Genomic DNA, 20,878 nt, shown 5'->3' with positions numbered 1-20,878 from the left:
GGGGTTAATGTAACCAATCACAATCTTCCAGTATTTCTCGATACTTCTGTTCCTGTCCGCTCTCGTCTGCAATGTCTGGCTCGTCCTGACTCCATCTCTATTATATGGGTTTGACTTATTTTACCAATAGATTTGTAGACCATTGTATAGTATGGGTGACATTGGTTTGGGGGTTGAGTTTTCAGGTGCAATGTATCATTAGCAAAAGTGACTCCATTTTGGAAATTTCACCTCTCAAGGAATTTATGAAACCTTTAGTCTTCAGGGTCCGTTCACACGATGTAGCGCGCCGATGATTGTGACACGTAAACTTGTGTCAGAGTCAGCGCTGCAAAACAGAATCCTAGTGACTTCAATGGGTTCTGTTTAGCGCGCGTAACACATTGAAATCAATGGGATTCTGTTTGTGACTCTGACACAAGTTTGAGTCTGAATCAACAGCACGTTACATCATGTGAACAGACCCTTAATGAGATTTTCAGAAAAGATTACATAGAAGATTAGAGAGTGTGACGCCATTGTGTGAACTACATTCCTCAACACTTTGTAAGTAAAAATTGTCACTCTACCCTTGGATAAATTCTTTGAGGGGTGCAGTTCCCAAAATGGGTCACATGTATGAGGATTCCTCTGGATTCAGATGCTCTGCAAAAGTGTCATGGTGTCCAAAAACCAAACTGCCTGTGTTGTAAAAATCAACCAGTGCTGCTTCCCTCCTGTGAGCCCGAGCAGCAGGTTATACCCACATATGACCATGATACGTGAGGGTTCCCCGGTGCAGATATATCTGGACATAAAATGCTTTTACAAAATAAAAACCCATTTGGGGAAAGATAAAATCTCTGTTTTTGCATTGCCATTTTCTGAAAAGCACACCACTTAGAAAAAATAGTTGCCGTGCACTGCAGTGTATATAGCCTGCAGAACCACAGGCTGACCGTGTGTGACATTGGTCCTTAGGCAGGTTCATTTGTCCACAGCTCTCAAGCAGACCCAAGGCAACAAATCCAGGCCCAGCATGTCATGGAAACATATCGGATCCCACTCAACACTCCAGGAGGGGGGCAGTAGCAGCTGGAACATGTCAGGAAACCCCTTTGATGATGCAGTCATGACTATTCACAGCATCTATGGGGTTAGCACACATAATCAGATCTCAGCTACTGTACTGATGGCATTGGTTTACCTTCTGAGCAGGTGCCACCACCATGAAGTAACATGAAGTAACAGGATGACATTGTGGATGTTGCAGTGGTTCCTGCTGCAGATACATTTGACAGCCTCCTCCAAAGGGCTTTAGAAGGAGACTCACATCCTACATCTATCCAATGGCAGCTTTCAAAATAACACATTTGGGAAAATTTAGTAAGACTTGTTTACAGTAAGTCAGTCTTATTAAAGAACGCAACTAGTGCAGGGAAGGAGAGATTTCTGAAGAGGAATGGGATCTCTGTCCATGAAGATGAAGAACACATGGATGACAATGGAGAAAGGCTGTGTGGTAGATTATGTGATACAACATAGGAGAACGAGGAACCTGAGGAGAAACATCACACAGAAGTCTAAGTCTAAGTTCACACTGAGTTTTTTGGTTCAGGGTTTGGAGGCGGATTTCTGCCAAAACCCTGACCAAAAAACTCTGTGTGAACTTATCCTAAGATTAAGTTCACACACCGACTTTTGGGCTGGAGCCTGAGGCTAAGGAGGCCACTTCAGGTTCTGCAACAAAAGCCAGGTAGCCGCGACTGAAAGCCGATGCATTGCACCGGCATCTAGCTACGCACTCCGCTCCGTATTAGGCCCAATGAATGCATCTAGTCCAGAGCAGGGAGTGTCTTCAGGCCGAATCGCGAGGTGAAACAGCTTGAAGAATGAGCATCTCACTTCATTTTTCCGGGAGGCGGAAGAAACGGCTTTTTGGTCAGGATTTTGAGGCCGCATCCGCCTCAAAATCCTGACCAAAAAGATGGCTCCCACTGAAATCAGTGGAAGCCGGTCAGGTCTCAAACGGCTCCCGGAAAAACGAACGGAAATGCTCATTCTTCGGGCTGTATTTCCTCGCAACTAGGCTCAATCCGGAGCGGAGTGCGCGACTGGATGCCAATGCAGTGCACCAACATTCAGCCGTGGCTACCTGCTTTTCGGTCCGGAACCTGAGGTGGCCTCCGCCTCAGGTTCTAGACCAGAAAACCCTGTGTGAACTTACCCTAAGGATCCAATCACACAGAGGAATTTGGTGAGGAATTTTCCACACTAAAAAAAAAGCCTCCCATTGATTTCAGTGGGTTCTGCTAGCTTTTTTTTTAATTTCCACTAGCAGAACTCATTGAAATCAATGGGAGGCTTTTTTTTTTCAGTGTGGAAAATTCCTCACCAAATTCCTCACCATTTTCCTCTGTGTGAATGGACCCTTAGGCTGAGTTCACACAGAGTTTTTTGATCAGGAATTTGGTCAGGGAAAATCTATTCAGAAAAATTCCTGAGGTGTTTTTTTGAGGCGTTTTTTGAATCATTTTCCACCTGAAAAAATCAATGCAAGTCAATGGGAGGTGGAAAAAACACCTCAGAAAATGCCTCAAAAAACTGCTAGCGGTTTTTCCGCATTCCATTGACTTGCATTGATTTTTTCAGGCGGAAAACACCTGAAGACGTGACATGTCGCTTCTTTTTTTCCAGTAGCGGAAAATCCACTAGTGAAAAAAAGAAAAGCAGGTTACATAGGACTGTAAGTTAAAGCGTTTTTTGGAGGAGGATTTGGAGGCGGACCAAAAAACTTCATGTGAACTCAGCCTTATGGGGTTTGGAAGATGAGGAGACAAAAATGAAAATTGAAAGGAAGGGGTTAACCAACACGTCATTGAGAGAAAGGCAAAAATTAAGTTCCAGACTATCCGACCATTCACACAGCAGAATATGTAATGAGGCCGCGCCTTGTCTACAAGACCAGTAGTGAGAGATCCCCACCGTATCCTGAGCACCACAATGGCGGCTACTTCATATAGTCAGATGGGGATTTGGCTAGCCCTGGCTAAGGCCTTGTTCACATGGTCAGTGATTTGCATTGCAGTGATTGTGTGCCAAAACCAGGAGCCGAGACTGCACAGAGGTAAAGTATAGTGGAAAGATTTACACCTGTCCTGGGTTTACACTGATACCTGGTTTTGGCACCAAATCCCCGACCAAATACTGACTGTGTGAATAAGACCTGAAGGGAATTGCTAGACCAGAATAAAAAAAGATAAAAAACGCTTTTTAATTCAACTAATTCATAATTACTGGTATTGCTCAGGTATAATGAAGCCTCATCTGCATAAAGGGGTCGGGGGTGTAACATTGCTAGGGCTAATAAATAACCCCCCTGGCAGACAGGACAGAGCCAGAACTCTCTGCAGTGTGCTGGGGGAGGGGAGGACTTCATGGACCTCTGAACATTTGGGTTCAGGAGATCCCGGGCTAATAAGGAAGTTGTCCAGCTTCTTTATTTTGCACACCCCTACACGCCCATAGAGGGATCAGCTATAGGAAGGCCTGAAAGCCTGGATCTACTGCAGAGAAGGCAACACATCAAGGATCACCAGGCAGAGTCCAGACAAGAAGAGAAGACCAGAGAGGACCAGGATGAATTCTACAGACAGAGCTGAAGTCTTCTACCAGGAGATCGTGACCATGCTTGGAATGGAGACTACAGAGGAGGACAAGTGGAGGGCTTGGGACTGTGCTGAGATATTGGCAAAGGAAACACAAGGTACTGGGCAAGCTGAAGAAGAAGGAACGGACTGTCTTGGACCAAAGTCCACACTAGATGATGAGCAATGGAACTGGAACTTGCCACACATTCAGTTAGAACGGCCACATATACAATATACACGATCACCTCAGTATTATGGGGGTGCTGAAGCCGGTGTCCAGGCCCCAAGAGAACAGTCTTCTTACATGGGTGCAAATAACACTGAGGAAAGAGCGAGACCTAAGGAGGCAGAAGGAGCACTGGAGGAGTCCACTTGGGAAGGAGGACAAGGCGCTGGTAGCGATGACCTCCAGAATGGTGAGAGCCAAAAGTCTTTTCTTTCATTGCCTTTCCTATCTGTTACTGGTCGCAGATCTTTGTCTATTTGTCCTGCCTATAAATCCCTCAGCCTTGTGTAAATGTGCCCGGGCTCCTGATCAGTGATATCTGGTGTGCTGGTCTGCTGAGTGATGGGCTGGATAGTGGACGTACCCTGCCGAATATAATGTGAGGGAAGTGTGTGTGTACAGGGGTCCATCTAACCAGATCGCTCGCCCACACCGGGCATTACAGGACAAGGCATAGACTAAACAATGTCATTTACTTGTACGACATTTCCCTATGCTTAACCCGTTCCCGATGGCGGCATTTTCCAAATTTTCATTTTTTGGCTCCCCGCCTTCCACTCTCCATAACTTTTCTATTGTCCGTCCACAGAGCCATGTGAGGGCTTAGTCTTTGTGGGACAAATTGTTCTTCCTAATGGAGCCATTTATTATTCTGTGCAATGTGCTGGGAAGCTGAAAAATAATTCATATTGGGGTGGAATTGGAGAAAAGCTGCATTAGTGTGACTTTCATATGGACTTTGTTGTAACAGCGTTTGCTGTGCAGCCAAAGTGACAGCTCCTCTGTATTCTCTGTTTCCGTGCGATTCCAGGGATACCAAATATATATAGTTTTATTTACAGTGAAACCTCTAAACGAAAATCCAAAACCATTTTGGGGAATGTCTATTGCTTTGATCAGTATAAGGCCCAATGAACTTTTTTTTTTTTTTTTTAATTTTTTAAATGTTTTATTTATATTAGCCCAACTGTACTGCAGTCTTTGGGAGATTCTCTACATAACTGAGGCCGGTCATCAATATCATCATCACATCAGTATGAAATATACTTTATATGTAGCCTGAGACTGGTGATCTACCAGGAACAGACCCCCATGTAACGTACAGGACACTGCTCCAAATTCTTCAGGTTCCCCAGTGCCCACATATGGCCGCCACAAGCAGTTATGGAGAATTCTAGTTTGACCAATGTAGTTTTTGTCTCTGTTGTAAAGCAGATGTTTTGTAGATAAATCCAGTAGATTATAATATAATAATCCGGCCGCTCCACATCCATGAGCATTCTGCTTGTCAGGGAGTGTGTGAGACGGACAATATCCATGGAACGGACTGGTTTATGAAGCAGAAGTGTCATCTGCTCCATGTCTTGTAATATGAATGTTTTATCTTATGTTAGAAGATATGTTATGTTATATAATGTTAAGTGTTATAAAATATCTATACAGTAAAACTGTCCGGAATCAGTTTATAGCTGCTGTGGCTTTAAGGTTAATGTGTCCACTTATGAAGCTTTTACGATGTTCAGGGTTCTCCTAGATTTATCCACTGAGCAGCTATGGAGGCATAACTAAACCCGCCTGGTCCAAGCACATGACGTGTTTTGGGAACAGGTCCCAAGTGTGTATAACACAAACAATAGATACAAAGCAGGTATATATACATCAAAGACATGGAAGACCCTGAAAACGGTGGTATCCCTGCCCCCTCAGGGTTGCAGAGAGAGTTCACAGGTTACAAAAACACATGACTCAAAAGGTCAGCCTGTAACCAATAAAATAAACAACTAGAAATAAAAGTAGGATAAATAATGGGTGGGGAATGTATAAAGACATGACAAACGCCATGCAGGGGTTAAAAGGAGCATTTGGAGCTGGGACGAGCTCACTTGACGATCTCCAGGGGGGCCCGTTTGATGGTCGACCATATGTTTGTTGTATACACTATGTGATCAAAAGTATCCAGACACCCCCAAATAACATCAGTTTTTCCTATTCGGTGCATTGTGCTGCCCCCTACTGCCAGGTCCTCCATATCAGCGACCTCAGTAGACATTAGACATCGTGAGAGAGCAGAATGGGGCGCTCCGCGGAACTCACGGACTTCGAATGTGGTCAGGTGATTGGGGGCCACACATCACGCAGGTCAATGCCAAACGACGCCTCGCTTGGTGTAAGGAGCGTAAACATTGGACGATTGAACAGTGGAAAAATGTTGTATGAAGTGACGAATCACGGTACACAATGTGGCGATCCGATGGCAGGGTGTGGGTATGGCGAATGTCTGGTGAACGTCATCTGCCAGTGTGTGTAGCGCCCACAGTAAAATTCGGAGGCGGTGGTGTTATGGTGTGGTGGTGTTTTTCATGGAGGGGGGCTTGCACCCCTTGTTGTTTTGCGTGGCACTATCACAGCACAGGCCGACATTGATGTATTAAACACCTTCTTGCTTCCCACTGTTGAAGAGCAATTCGGGGATGGCGATTGCACCTTACAACACGATGGAGCACCTGTTCATACTGCACGGCCGGTGGCGGAGTGGTTACACCACAATAACATCTCTGTAATGGACTGGCCTGCACACAGTCCTGACTTGAATCCTATAGAACACCTTTGGGATGTTTTGGAATGCTGACTTGGTGCCAGGCCTCACCGACCTCCATCGATCCCTCTCCTCAGTGCAGCACTCCGTGAAGAATGGGCGGCCATTCCCCAAGAAACCTTCCAGCACCTGATTGACCATCTGCCTGCGAGAGTGGAAGCCATCATCAAGGCTAAGGGTGGGCCAACACCATATTGTATCCAGCATTACCCATGGAGGGCGCCACCAACTTGTAAGTCATTTTCAGCCGGGTGTCCGGATACTTTTGATCACATAGTGTATATACATTCTTTGTATCTATTGTTTATGGTATACAGATTTGAGTAAGGGACCGGTTCCCAAAACGTTGTATATCAATAAAGCTTTTCACGTTTTTCCCCGCGCGCCTATTGCGGCCTTTTCTTCTACCTTTGGATGTTCCTGATGCGTGATCCTGTTCTGTGCGTTCCAGAGGCGGCTGCTGCTATCGGGGTCCATTTATTCTACAGTAGATATTTCTATATGGCTACATATTTGTTACAATCCAACAAGGTTAGCCTTATTTCTCTATACCAATTTGTCTTAAATTATCACGCTATTAGCACTTGCCGCTGTGTTTTTATCTTTCCTTCGATACCAATCACAAACGAATCATCTGTGAGACCTCCCCACCACCCAAAACTGCATGAAAAGTGATGTAGGGAGGAGCTGGTTAGCATGGAAGACTGAAAATATTGTCTGGGGAAAGGAGTTGTCTTCTCAGAGGTGATCTTTTCCAGAAGTCTCACTGTAATTGTAAGGATAGATCATTCAAACATAATAAGTTGAGTTTTTTCTTTGCAGATGGCTGTACCTGGAGCTCAGAGAGACATCCGATATCTTCTGATATTACAGCAGATGATCACGGTATTACCCAATCTACATATGAGGAGCCTGGCATTATCCCAGATACACCCTCAGCCCTTCACAGCAAATATGTATCATCTGATCCTATTAGATACGTCCAATCTTCTGAGTCATCACAGACTGTTAAGCAGAATGAAAGCCACAGAAGAGAAACCGAACATCAAAGAACTCACACAGGGGAGAAGATATATTTATGTACAGAATGTGGAAAATGTTTTACTCGGAAAGAAACTCTTGTTGCACATGAGAGAACTCACACAGGAGAGAAGCCATATTCATGTACAGCATGTGGAAAATGTTTTACTCGGAAAGAAACTCTTGTTGCACATGAGAGAACTCACACAGGAGAGAAGCCATATTCATGTACAGCATGTGGAAAATGTTTTTCATACAAATCAATTCTTGTTACACATGAGAGAACTCACACAGGGGAGAAGCCATATTCATGTACAGAATGTGAAATATGTTTTTCTCGGAAATCATATCTTGTTGCACATGAGAGAACTCACACAGGAGAGAAGCCATATTCATGTACAGAATGTGGAAAATGTTTTACTCGGAAAGAAACTCTTGTTGCACATGAGAGAACTCACACAGGAGAGAAGCCATATTCATGTACAGCATGTGGAAAATGTTTTTCATACAAATCAATTCTTGTTACACATGAGAGAACTCACACAGGGGAGAAGCCATATTCATGTACAGAATGTGAAATATGTTTTTCTCGGAAATCATATCTTGTTGCACATGAGAGAACTCACACAGGAGAGAAGCCATAGTCATGCACAGAATGTGGCAAGTTGTTTCCTAGGAAATCACATCTTGTTGCACATGACTGAATTCATACCGGGGAGAAGCCATATTCATGTGCAGAATGTGGAAAGTGTTTTTCTGACAGATCAAGTCTTTTTAAACATCAGAAGAGCCACATAGTAGAGACTAAAGTATAATGAATTTGATTTTATTTATTTTTTTTATTTTTTTAATTTTTGCAAATTTTATATAATTTTTTAAATGTTATAATAGACATTGGCAAAAGCAAATTCACCTGGATCATTAGATGTACATTTCTGATTTCATTCTAAAATCCCATTTTAAAGGGATTTTGCCACTAAAACAACATATTTTTTTTCTATTTACCACGCCGGAATAGCCATAAGAAAGGCTATTTGTCTCCTACCTTGCTCTGTCACCTCCGGTCCGTCGTTCTGTAGAAATACCGGTTTTCACCGGTATGTAAATGAGTTTTCTCGTAGCAGTGGGGGTGGGGCACAGCACTCAAACGGCATTGGGGGCGTCCCCCATTGCTGCCAGAGAATTCTCTCTATCGGCACCTCCATCTTTAGCTGCATCCTCCCCTTATCTCGTTGTCTTCTGTCTGGATCAACTCTGACGTCTGCGCAGTTGGCTCTGCCAGTGAGACACAAGTAGAGCCGACTGTGCATGCCGGCCAGTGCCCATTTTTTCGAGGCCGCAATTGCGTGCACGCGCAGCATGCTCCTCTAATTCTAGACTGAACAGAGCGTACTGTGCATGCTCAGTATGGTCAGTGCAGCCCTCCGAAGCCTGGATAACTTCACTCTTGCTGCGAGAGAACTCATTTGCATACCGGTAAAAAACTGTATTTCTAGGGTACGGTGGGCCGGAGGCGACTGAGCAAGGTAGGAGACAAATAGCCTTTCTTATGGCTATTCCGGTGTGGTAAATATAAAAAATGTTGTTTTAGTGGTAAAATCCCTTTAAGTGTAAAGTTGAGTCAAATTGCCTGGTGTTAAGAAGTCGTCTCCATGGTCCTCGTGTCCCCTCAGGGATTCCTTATTATACCAGACATTGTATCTAAATTGATGAACCAATTATTCTATTTCCTATTATTTCCTGCTCGGGGCAATGACTTCCAATAAACTTCTCACTCTCTTTAATATACTTAGTTGTACCTTTGTCCTTGTGTCTTTCTGTGTCTACTCCTAATAATATCACCTGGGAATGGTCGCTGACATGTCTGGTGGAGTCAGAAGAGGCAGCAGAGCTACGACTAGGACAATAGTGACTACTTGAGGTGTTTTTTACTGTTTTTGGGAGCCTGCACACGGAGTTACGCTCCACTCAGTCTGAGCGTAAAAACTCGTTCAGAATGAGCGCGTAAAAAGCAGCTCCCATTGACTTGAATGGAAGCTGGCATATGTGCGTATCACATTGAAAGCAATAGGGGAAAAAAGCCTCCCATTGATTTCAATGGGGAGTGTGTATATGCCGGCACCCATTCAAGTCAATGGGAGCTGCTTTTTACGCACTCCTTCTGAACGAGTTTTTACGCTCCGATTGAGCGGAGCGTAACTCTGTGTGCAGGTTCCCTTTCTCAGAAATCAAGTTTTGTTACACATCAGAGAATTCACACAGGAGAGAAGCCATATTCATGTACAAAATGTGACAAATGTTTTTCTCGGAAATCAAGTTTTTTTTAAACATCTAAGAATTCACACAGTAAAGAATAAAGTATAATTATTTAGATTTTTTTTTTTAATTTTTCATATTTGATGATTTGATAATTATTTTTTTTTTAATGTTGAATTAGACATTAGCAAAAGGAAATTCACCTGGATCATCAGATGTACATTTCTGATCGATGTATCAAACATGGACTTTGCTTGAATTTTCAATGAAAAATTGGGGCTGGCCTGATACAATGCTCAGCCTGAAGAACAGCGCTCACCCAGAAGATGACAGAAATTTCTTTAATAACAAATGGAACAGCACAATGCGTTTCGGACATATGGTAGTCCTTCCTCAAGTGCACAGTCACTGGCCTGGATGGCTCCAAACATGTTTTTTGCTTGAATTTTGTCATTCTAAAATCACATTTTCTGTGGGGGTTTACGCACACACACACGCACGCACATAGTGGATAATCTGCAAATAGTAATGGTTTTATATAAACAAAAATTTAAAAAAAAAATAATAAAAAATAAAGCCCATTTTAAACCCTTCCCACTGATGGCATTTTTTGATTTTTGTTTTTGACTCCCCTCCTTCCAAACCCCATAACTTTTTATTTTTTTATTTTTCCACTCTCAGAGCCATATGAGGGCCTAATGTTTACGGGACAAATTTTTCTTCATGATGCCGCCATTAATTATTCTGTACAATGTACTGGGAAGCTGAAAAAAATGGGGGGATGTGAAGAAAATGTTCATTTGCGCGACTTCGTTACGGGCTTCGTTTTTACGGCGTTGACTGTGCAGCCAAAATGACCTGTCACCTGTAGTCTATGTTTCGGTACAATTCCAGGGATACCTAACTTATATGGTTTTATATATATTTTAACCCTAACAAAAATCCAAAACTGTGTTAAAAAATTTTTTTTCGAAAAATCACCTTATTCTGACAGCCGTAACTTTTTTTTATAATTCTGTGTAAGCCAATGTAGAGGGCGTCTTTTTTGCGGGGCCGGGCGTACTTTTTAGTTCTACCATTTTGGGGAAATGCTTTAGCTTTTATCACTTTTTATTCAAATTTTTATTAGAGGCAAAACGGTGAAAAAACAGCAGTTTGGCTCTTTCGACTTTTTCTCTCGCTATGACGTTTACCGTACAGGAACAATATTTTTATAGATTTGTAGAGCGGGCATTTTCAGACACAGGGAGACCTAATGTGTATGTGTTTCACAGTATTTAAGTACTTTTATATGTGTTCTAGGAAAAGGGGGGTGATTTGAACTTTTAATTTTTTTTTTTTTTTTTTTTTTTTAGACCCCCTTGGGGTCTTGAACCCGAGGGGGTCTGATCACTAATACAATGCATTACAATGCTAATGCAGTGCAAAATAGCAGAGCTTCTATTGCAGGCTACCTTATCTCACAACTTTTCAGTTTCAATTGCACCCCGTGTGGTGGTCTGGAGTACTCCGGGGGGTTCGGTGTCGGGTCGTGTGGTTTCCTGTCCCCTTGAGTGTGACCCCACGTTGGGCGCCAATTGTTGAGTTTGCCTCTGCAGTTCTACATCGGGTGACTGTTGCTGTCTGAATTAGGAAATAACATCAGACATAGAGTGTTGATATGAGTTACTCTCTCAGTAAGAGCTGGAGACGCAAATGTCCTTTATTGAGGAAGCCAGGGTTTATATAGTTGACAGAAATAAGGTGTGTGAGGGGCTTTGCATCATTTTATTTACTTATCTCTTCATGTTTTATGGCAGTCCAGCTGGTTTTTCCACCTTTTGTTTGGAGATGTCCTCGGTGTTGGGTCCTTTTGAAGTGTCTATTTACCATCCATGTCCATTGTATCGGCCCTATTAAAGTGCTTATCTACTTCTGGCATCAGACAACTCAGGGTCCATTCTTTCCAGCCAAAAGGAGTCAACTCAAATCAGTTGGAGTGGGACCATTGTCTCAGCCAACAATGAGTTACAAGATGCCAGCATGGACATATGATTATTCAGATAGCTGTATCCAGATATTGTTGATATTCTATTTCTGGACACACAGAGGTGGACGGGGCTGTCCAGGCTGCAATCCAAACCATTTCCTTCACCGAGATCCCGGGAACAGGCGTCATCTTGTCACGTAATATTGTATTCAGTTTCAAACATAGATAATTATATTGCATTTAGATTTAAGGATAACAATGTTTTTGTGATTCATATATTTACAGCCTTCACATTCTGACACCTGGAACTTTTCTATATTTCCGTGTATGGGGATGCAAAGGGCATCTTTTACCCTGTTGGACAATGTCTATTGCTTTGATTACTTTGCAGTCCAATAGACTGTAATACAACTGTATTACAGTCTATGGAAGATTTGCTACATAGCTATTGAGGCTGGTTATAGACCAGCTTCAATAGTTATAATGCAATGACAAACATGGGAGACTTCAGAAGGCTCCCGTCTGTCGGAAAAAAGCTATACACCCACGGTCTTGCCGTACAGGACCCTGCCTGAAACGCTAAAGGTATGGGACTAGTGGGAACCAGCCCTGGAGGCTTTTTTTTTTTTTTTTTTTTTTGTGTCATGCATGGGAGTCTTGCACCCTGATGAAGGACTTTTCTCTCCGCATTTTTCAAACAGAATGGGAGAAGTAATCTCGGAACGATCACCAAGCGCAAATGTGAATGCAAATGCTTTATATTTCCATGTATGGAGTGTTGAAACATATTTTTTGGGAAAAATTGTAGATTTTACTGATACCATTTTGGTGAATGCATGGTTTTTTGACCAATTTTTCGACCAATTTTTTAAGGAAGGTAAAATCTTTAGATTTTTTTTTTTTTTTTTTTTTTTTGCCCTATACATTTTCAATGTGAAATAAATGTTTTTGGATCAAGGGATACTTAATATGGATTAATTTTTATGTGATCTTGGAGAAGGGGAGGGGGTGATTTAAATTTTTTTTTTTTTTTTTTGCTTATATGTACTGTATTTCAGTTTTAATTTTACCCCAAAAGGAATTTGAACCCAATGGGTGTGATTGCTCATGCAATATAGTGAAATACTACTGCATTGCAGTATATTATAAAATCTATTGACTTCTATTACACTCTGCTATTGTCTCTGGGAGAATGTAATAAAATATTATTACTGACAACCTGGGAACATTCAGTAGGTGGCCATCTGTAGCAAACACTGATTTCTCAATCTGTGCCCCAGGCAAAGAGCTATGAATGCCGGTACTGTAGCTCTTCACAGTCAGAAGGGCATTCCTGACAGTCAGTCAGGGACGCCTTTCTTCACAGCAGCACCTATAGCGCAGTACAGTGTGAGCGGGGAGGAAGGCCCCCTCCCCTCCTGATAGTGCTCATCCATAGCCTCCTAAAAAAATGTAATAAACTGTGATCAGACCTTCACTAAAATGGTAACAATACAGAGTACACCTTGTCCCACATGGAAGACGCCATAACCAGCCTCTTAAATGTAAATAAAAAACAGTTAGTTACATTTTTCTACGTTGCAAAGTTTTACAATTCTAATAAACACATTAATAATACTATATACATTTGGTATTGCCGTGATCATACTGAACCACAGAATACAGGTGATTCTTCATCCACATCTGTGCTCCTGTCCAGTGTTTGCCATTCCGCTGGGTTTCCATCCTCAGCCCCAGCGAAACAGGACAGGGGACGGAAACCTGGTGGTCAGCTTTAAAACCCATTCACGGTTCACGGGAAAATCGTGGGGGTTTTTTTGTTTCGTTTTTTTTAGCTGGACACAAAATGCAGGGCTTTGTGTCCAGCTAAAAAAGCTGATTTCCCCATGGACAGGCCGCAGGTGGACACGGGCGGTCATCCTTATAAACCCATTCAAGTGAATGGGTTTTAAAGCTGACCGCTGGGTTTCCATCCCCTGTCCAGTTTCACCGGGGCTGAGGACAAAAACCCGGCGGACTGCACGAACAGAACACCAGGCGCAAGAGTGAATGCCCCCAATCTGTAATTTTTAAAACATAGAGAAGCATAACTATCAAACCCATAGGGAATTGGCATAAAAGCATTTTTTCCCCCAGTTCCACCTCATTTTGAATTTTTTTCAGCTTCCCAGTACATTTACAGAATGTTCCATGGAGCCATTACAAAGTACAATTTGTCCCACAAGCAAAAAGCCATCGTGTGAATTAATAACAGAATTATGACTCTTGGATGGTGGGGAGGAAAAAAATTAGATCCGCAAAAATGAACGTTGGCTCGGTCTTTAAGGGGTTAAAAAGTCTTTGGCCAGATGAACTCAAGACAGCAAAAACAAAGCAAACTCTGCAACAACAACAACAAAAAGCTGTTTCCGTTTGTTGGATCTTACCTCTCGTTCACATCTGCGTTTGGTAATCTGTTCGGGGAATCCGCATGGGGACCCCCCCCAAACGGAATACCAAACGCATTGGCAAGCGGTGTGTAGTGAAAGCACACGGACCCCATAGACTATAATGGGGTTCATGTGCTCTCCGCGCGGTGTCCGCACAGAACATGCGGACAGAAAAGAACTTTGTGTTCTACTTTCATGCCCGCTTCCTTTCCCTGCCTGTACACCATGGATTTTGTTTCCATTTTTTAATCTCTGTCAAGATCTTGATGATCCAATAAAAGTTATGTTTTACAAGAAAAATACAAGAAACAGCATGCAGGATATATTTTATTGCTGCTCTCATACCACAGAAAGGTCAATCCTTAAGGGACATAGCAAGCGAACTGAATTACCCAAAATTGACAGTGGCCCATGTGATTACGAAGTGGAACGTGAATGGTGACTGTCGGAGTGTGCCCCGAGCCGGCAGACCCCCGAAACTGGGAGATAGAGACCGACGAGTGCTGGCCAGAGAAACCGCACCCAACCCATGGCTCACATACACCAAGAGTGTCACCAGGCATCCGGGAGTATTGTGTCCATAAATCCCATACGTAAGGAAGCACCTGCTGGGCTCTACCAACTATTGGATAGGAATAAATGTTTTCTTTTCTACCCCAGGTGTCCAAATACTTATTGTAGTCTATGGTACAAGCAGGTTTTTTTTTAATTTTTTTTAAAAAAAAAGTTTTTAAAAATATTAAAACAATGAAAAAAAACATAAAAAAATTACCCAGCTCATTCTCTAGATCACAAAAAATAAACAAACAAAAAAAAAAAATTAGGCATCCCTATATTCAAAAATGTCTAAACTATATAAGGTATAAACAACGCAGTGGTAAAAAAAAATAAAAAATAGCCGAATTGCTGGTTTTTCACCATTTTGCTTCACTAATAAAATTGAATAAAGAGTATAAGGGTAAGTTCACACGTAGCTTTTTGGTCAGGATTTTGAGGCCGTAATCGCCTCAAACCCCTGATCAAAAAGATGGCTCCCTTTGAAATCAATGGGAGCCTCTTCCGGAAAAAAGAAGTGACATGCTCATTCTTCAGGCCGAGTCGCCTCGCGACTCTGCCTGAAGAAACTCCCTCCTCCGGACTAGGCCCATTCATTTTGCCTAATCCGGAGCGGAGTACACGGCTGGATACCGGTGCAGTGCATCGGCTTTCAGTCGCGGTGACCCGGCTTTTGGATCGGATCGGATCCAAAAAACTACATGTGAACTTACCCTGGATCAAAAAAACTTGTGCACAAGAAAAATACTCCTTACTAGAGATGAGCGAGTAGTACTCGATCGAGTAGGTATTCGATCGAATACTACGGTATTCGAAATACTCGTACTCAATCGAGTACCACTTGCTATTCGAATGTAACAGTTCGATGCAGAACCAGCATTGATAGGCCGAATGCTATACAGTCGGCCAATCAACGCTGGTTCTTCTCCTACCTTTAGAAGTCTTCTCCGTGCAGCTTCCCCGCGGCGTCTTCCGGCTCTTCATTCACTCTGCCAGGCATCAGGCCTGGGCAGAGCCGACTGCGTATGTCCGCTTGTAGTGCGGGCATGCGCAGTCGGCTCTGCCCAGGCCCGATGCCTGGCAGAGTGAATTCAGAGCCGGAAGATGCCGCGGGGACACTGCACGGAGAAGACTTTTCGGAGGATCCAGCCCGACCCTCACTCGTGGACTTGGTAAGTATAATTTGATCGAATGTTGCCTACCCCTGGAACGAGCGTTTTCCCCCCATAGACTATAATAGGGTTCGATATTCAATTCGAGTAGTCGGATATTGAGGGGCTACTCGAAACGAATATTGAACAGTTTACTGTTCACTCATCTCTACTCCTTACATCTCAGTACATGAAAACAAAAAAAGATTAGAATATGGAGACTAAAATAACAGTGACGTATTCTGTAACATGGTGGCGGCAGTTGAATACGCTTCGGGGGGGGGTGAAAAATTCCTTTTATAAGAAACTTTTTAAAAACTTATTTTTTTTTTTATAATTTTTTCAACAAGCAAGGGATACATCAGAGTGACTGCACCAGACACGTCGGCCACCATTACCAGGTGAAATTATAGATACAAGGACAAAAATACATCATGAAATATTAGAAGAATTTTATTTAAAATTTTTACATTAAGCGGGAAATAGAATAAGCGGAATATCAGATACACTGTCTGGTATAATCCAGAAACCCTTCTGAGCTTAGAAATGGGTGATGTGACCTCACTTTACATCTGTGTTTCTAGAATTGTAATTTTAGAATTTAGAATTCAAAATTACGATTTAGATTTTAGAATTTAAGCAAAGTCCATGTTGGTTACTTCTATATGAAATGTCCATCTGATGATCCTTATGGATCAGATCTTGTTACTGTTTATTCCAACATTTGCATATTGCATTGATTTTATGCTTGAAAACTAATAAAAATATCACAAAAAAAAATTATTTCAGAATAAAACTTTCTGATAATAGAAAAATTACTTTTTCCCCGTGTGAGTTCTCTGATGTCTAACAAGATTGGACTTTACAGTAAAACATTTTCCGCATTCTGAACATGAGAATAGGTTCTCTCCTGTGTGAAGTCTCTCATGTCTAACACACTCTGATTTCTGGGTAAAACATTTGCCACATTCTGAACATGAGAATGGCTTCTCCCCTCTATGAACTCGCTCGTGTATGACCAGACAGATTTTCTGGGCAAAGCATTTTTCACATTCTGAGCATGAGAATGGCTTCTCCCCTGTGTGAATTCTCTCATGTTTAACAAGGTCTGATTTCAGAGTGAAACATTTCCCACATTCTGTACATGAATATGGCTTCTCTCCTGTGTGAATTCTCTGATGCATCACAAGGCATAATTTCTGAGTAAAACACTTTCCACATTCTGAACATGGGAATGGTTTTTCCCCCGTGTGACTTCTCTCGTGTACAATAAGCTCTGATTTCTGATTAAAACATTTGCCACATTCTGAACATGAATATGGCTTCTCTCCTGTGTGAATTCTCTTATGTATAATAAGACAGGATTTCCGAGAAAAGTATTTGCCACACTCTGAACACCAAAATGGTTTCTCCTTTGTATGTATTCTGTCATGTCTAAGAAGATCGGATTTCATAGTAAAACGCTCGCCACATTCTGAACATGCAAATGGCTTCTCCCCTGTGTGGATTCTCCCATGGGTAACAAGGCCTGATTTTTGAGTAAAACGTTTTCCACATTCTGAACATGAATATGGCTTTTCTCCCGTGTGGATTCTCTCATGTGCAATAAGAGCTGATTTCTGGGTAAAACATTTGCCGCATTCTTGACATGAATATGGCTTCTCCCCTGTGTGAATTCTCTCATGTCTACTAAGATCTGATTTCACAGAAAAACATTTTCCACATTCTGAGCAGACAAATGGCTTCTCCCCAGTGTGAATTTTTTGATGTTTAACAAGCTCCCAATTCTGAGAAAAACATTTGTCACATTCTGAACATGAATATGGCTTCTCTCCTGAGCGAGCTCTTTGACGTCTGGCTTCTCTTCTGTGGCTTTTATTCTGCTTAACAGTCTGTAATGAATCAGACGATTGGACGCATCTAATAGGATCAGTTGATGGATCTTTGTTGTTAAGGGCTGAGGGTATATTCGGGATAGTGACTTGCTCTATATATGTATCTTGTGTTAGATCACTATCCTCTTCTTTAAGATCTGAAGATATCTGATGTCTCTCTGAGCAGTTAGCTGCAAAGAAAAAAAAATTAAATATTAAATATATTTCTCATTTTAATATTTAAAAACTTTTCTATACAAACGTTTCCATACACGTTGCAAGGCATAGGGCACAATGAACTAAGACAGTGGTGACAAGATGATCACAATGTAACATCAGACCTCAGAGCACAGACAAGTAGACCGTGAGATTGGGCCATCAAGCAGCATCTTGGTAGGATTATAATAATTATTACTATCATTATTATTCTACTAATTCAACATAACATTTTGATAGATTAACAAAACCCTGGACAGAGTGCATGTCACATCCTGGCCACTGGGTGGCGCATGAATCACATCTTACTCATAGAATCAGACAACTTCACCCTGCAGCTCCTTAGGCCGGGTTCACACGGAGTTACGTGCCGCGAGATTTGGCACGTAGACGCCGCGTGACCCTTTGCGTGCCGTACACGCTCCCATTCATTTCAATGGGAGCGGGGAGCGTATGCGCCGCGCTAGTTTGCGGCCGTGAATAAATGCACGGCCGCAAACTAGCGCGGCGCATACGCTCCCCGCTCCCATTGAAATGAATGGGAGCGTGTACGGCACGCAAAGGGTCACGCGGCGTCTACGTGCCAAATCTCGCGGCACGTAACTCCGTGTGAACCCGGCCTTATACTGAGGACTACTAGGAGGACTAAAGCTGCCAATACTTAAGATTTTTATCTATAGTCCATTCTTTAGGTCATCTAATCTGATGAATGAGATCTTTACATTGTAGAGAATATTAAATGGTTCCATTATGAAGAACAATTTGTAAAAGGCGTGTAGCGTCGGATCAGTCTATAAGTGAAGTTGGGTGCAGTTAAAACTGCATAGAAAAAAAAACTGCATAGATAGATAGTTAGATAGATAGATAGATAGATAGATAGATAGATAGGAGATAGATAGATAGATAGATAGATAGATAGATAGGAGATAGATAGATAGGAGATAGATAGATAGATAGATAGATAGATAGATAGATAGATAGGAGATAGATAGATAGATAGATAGATAGATAGATAGATAGATAGATAGATAGATAGGAGATAGATAGATAGATAGGAGATAGATAGATAGATAGATAGATAGATAGATAGATAGATAGATAGATAGATAAATAGATAGGAGATACATAGATAGATAGATAGATAGATAGATAGGAGATAGATAGATCGGAGATAGATAGATAGATAGAAGATAAACTTCATCAAAAATTCTTTCAAAATATTCTTAACACAAAAACCTGATTTGATACTTCATTTCGCTTTAACACTTTACCTTCCTTGTTGCAGCCGCTGCCCCTCCTCCCCTCCCCCTCTGCTGCTGCTGACCCTCTGCCCTTCCCTCTAGTCTTTAACCCTCTCCTATCTTTTCATTGACTCTTTCCTCTCTCATGACATCCCCACAACCCCATATCGGTGGCGCAGAGAAATTAGTCATATTCAACAATTGCTCCTAATACAAAAGTTGCATTTCTGGATTCAAAAATCAGTCAACTCCGACCCTGGCATAAGTTATACAGTCATTTGGGGAAATCTGTCAAACCCTTTACGCCAGGAGACTGGTCATCTTGTGGCTCCCATTTGGCACTGGCCTGGATCTCCATTCTGACATTCTTTATAAATCAGCCCCACTGTATCCCCGCTGTCAGGAATATACGAGATAAAATTAAGAGAGAACTTTTTGCTTTGCAATTTATTAATCTTGGACGACCATAAAACAATCTCAAAATGATAGAATTTTAGATTTTTAGATTTAGAATTTTAGCTTTTCACCTGCAGTGGGATGATAGCGTACAATCCTTATCTGTATAATATTGGTGGATTATACTCCCTGATCTGACCCATGTGCAGATCTACAAACTTGAGTTTACTTTGTATCTGTATTGGAGTAAGATTCTCATGAAGATCCATCAGATGAAGATTTCTAATCTGGAGCAAGGACTTTATATCCTGGGTGGCCCCGTAAGTTTTGGGACAATCTCCCTTTTGGTCTTAGCAGTGTTAAAAATGTCTTTTGCTGCAAATCACTGAAGGGTATAGGTTTGGGTCTGGGGTTACATTTTTGGAAAAGAAACAACCTAACAACCTAATTTCCTATTTTTCTAGGACAGTCAATCAGTCCATGATATATTTTGTTCTGCAGGCCTAATATCCAGCCCATGACCCAGACAAGCCGCTCACGAGATGTCGTTGCTTTCCCTGACATGAGTCTGGGTGAATGTTAGAAAAGGTAGAAATATTTATAGGTAAGAGGAAGGGACAGATAGTGAAGGCAATGGCAGGAAAGACTTCTAGGTCTCACCATTCTGGACGTCACCAAAGCTCTTGAGATCAATGTCTCGTCCTCGTTCCCAGGTTTCTCCGTCTTCCACCTTAAGACTTACTCCTTCCTCAGTCTTAACTATATCCATGTTATAAGACGGTTCTCCTGGAGACTCAACACCGGCTTCGACATCCTCTTCACTCTGCGATGGCCGTACACAGCATTCACGTAGCAGCTCTCGCTCACTCTGCACCAGGGCCGAGTGCCAGTTCTTGTCATCCATTGCGGTCTCTGATCCAAGACAGTCCATTGTCTCCTTGTACAGTACAAATAATATGCTGGTGGATGGCCTTAAGACGCTACACTACATCCGCAGATCCAGGCTCTTACCACGACAACAACAGCCCCCACCACATGCTCTGTATCTGGCTGATCGGCCTATGGGCGGGGAGGGGTGTGCATAATAAGGAGCCCAGACCACCCTTACACCCAGGACAAAGGGTTAAGCCTGCCCCTCCTCAAACAAACTCTAAAGCTTCTCTCTCATCTGCCAAAGAAGTCTTGGATAGTTGATACCAATGGCCAACTTAAAAAAATGATCAAACATAATAAACCAATTCAGATGTCCTACAAGGAAGGGGAGGGGGGGGGCGGTAATCCCTACAGGACACTCTTCTTGTCTTATCTATGAAATATTAG

At 42.2% G+C, this 20,878-nt stretch overlaps 2 protein-coding genes across 2 annotated transcripts in view; one reads left to right on the top strand and one right to left on the bottom strand.

Moving 5' to 3' along the window:
* Positions 1-9,798, top strand: part of LOC142217287 (uncharacterized) — a 97,007-nt gene extending 87,209 nt beyond the window's left edge. The window contains 2 exon segments of the mRNA XM_075285480.1: positions 7,496-8,265; positions 9,730-9,798. Coding sequence (XP_075141581.1) covers positions 7,496-8,265; positions 9,730-9,798 — 839 coding nt within the window.
* Positions 9,799-11,187: 1,389 nt separating this feature from the next.
* LOC142217286 (uncharacterized) lies at positions 11,188-20,462 on the bottom strand. Its single transcript, XM_075285479.1, has 3 exons — positions 20,219-20,462; positions 16,651-17,896; positions 11,188-11,350 (listed from the first exon to the last, which is right to left on the bottom strand). Exons 1-3 carry the CDS (start codon positions 20,460-20,462, stop codon positions 11,188-11,190), a joined length of 1,653 nt encoding a protein of 550 aa, XP_075141580.1.
* Between the last annotated feature and the right edge of the window lie 416 nt (positions 20,463-20,878).

This window comes from Leptodactylus fuscus, chromosome 8 (genome assembly GCF_031893055.1).
Source record: "Leptodactylus fuscus isolate aLepFus1 chromosome 8, aLepFus1.hap2, whole genome shotgun sequence".
In the NCBI taxonomy this organism is placed as follows: domain Eukaryota; kingdom Metazoa; phylum Chordata; class Amphibia; order Anura; family Leptodactylidae; genus Leptodactylus; species Leptodactylus fuscus.
Note: the sequence above shows the minus strand (reverse complement) of the source record. Positions and strands in the feature narration are given on the sequence as shown.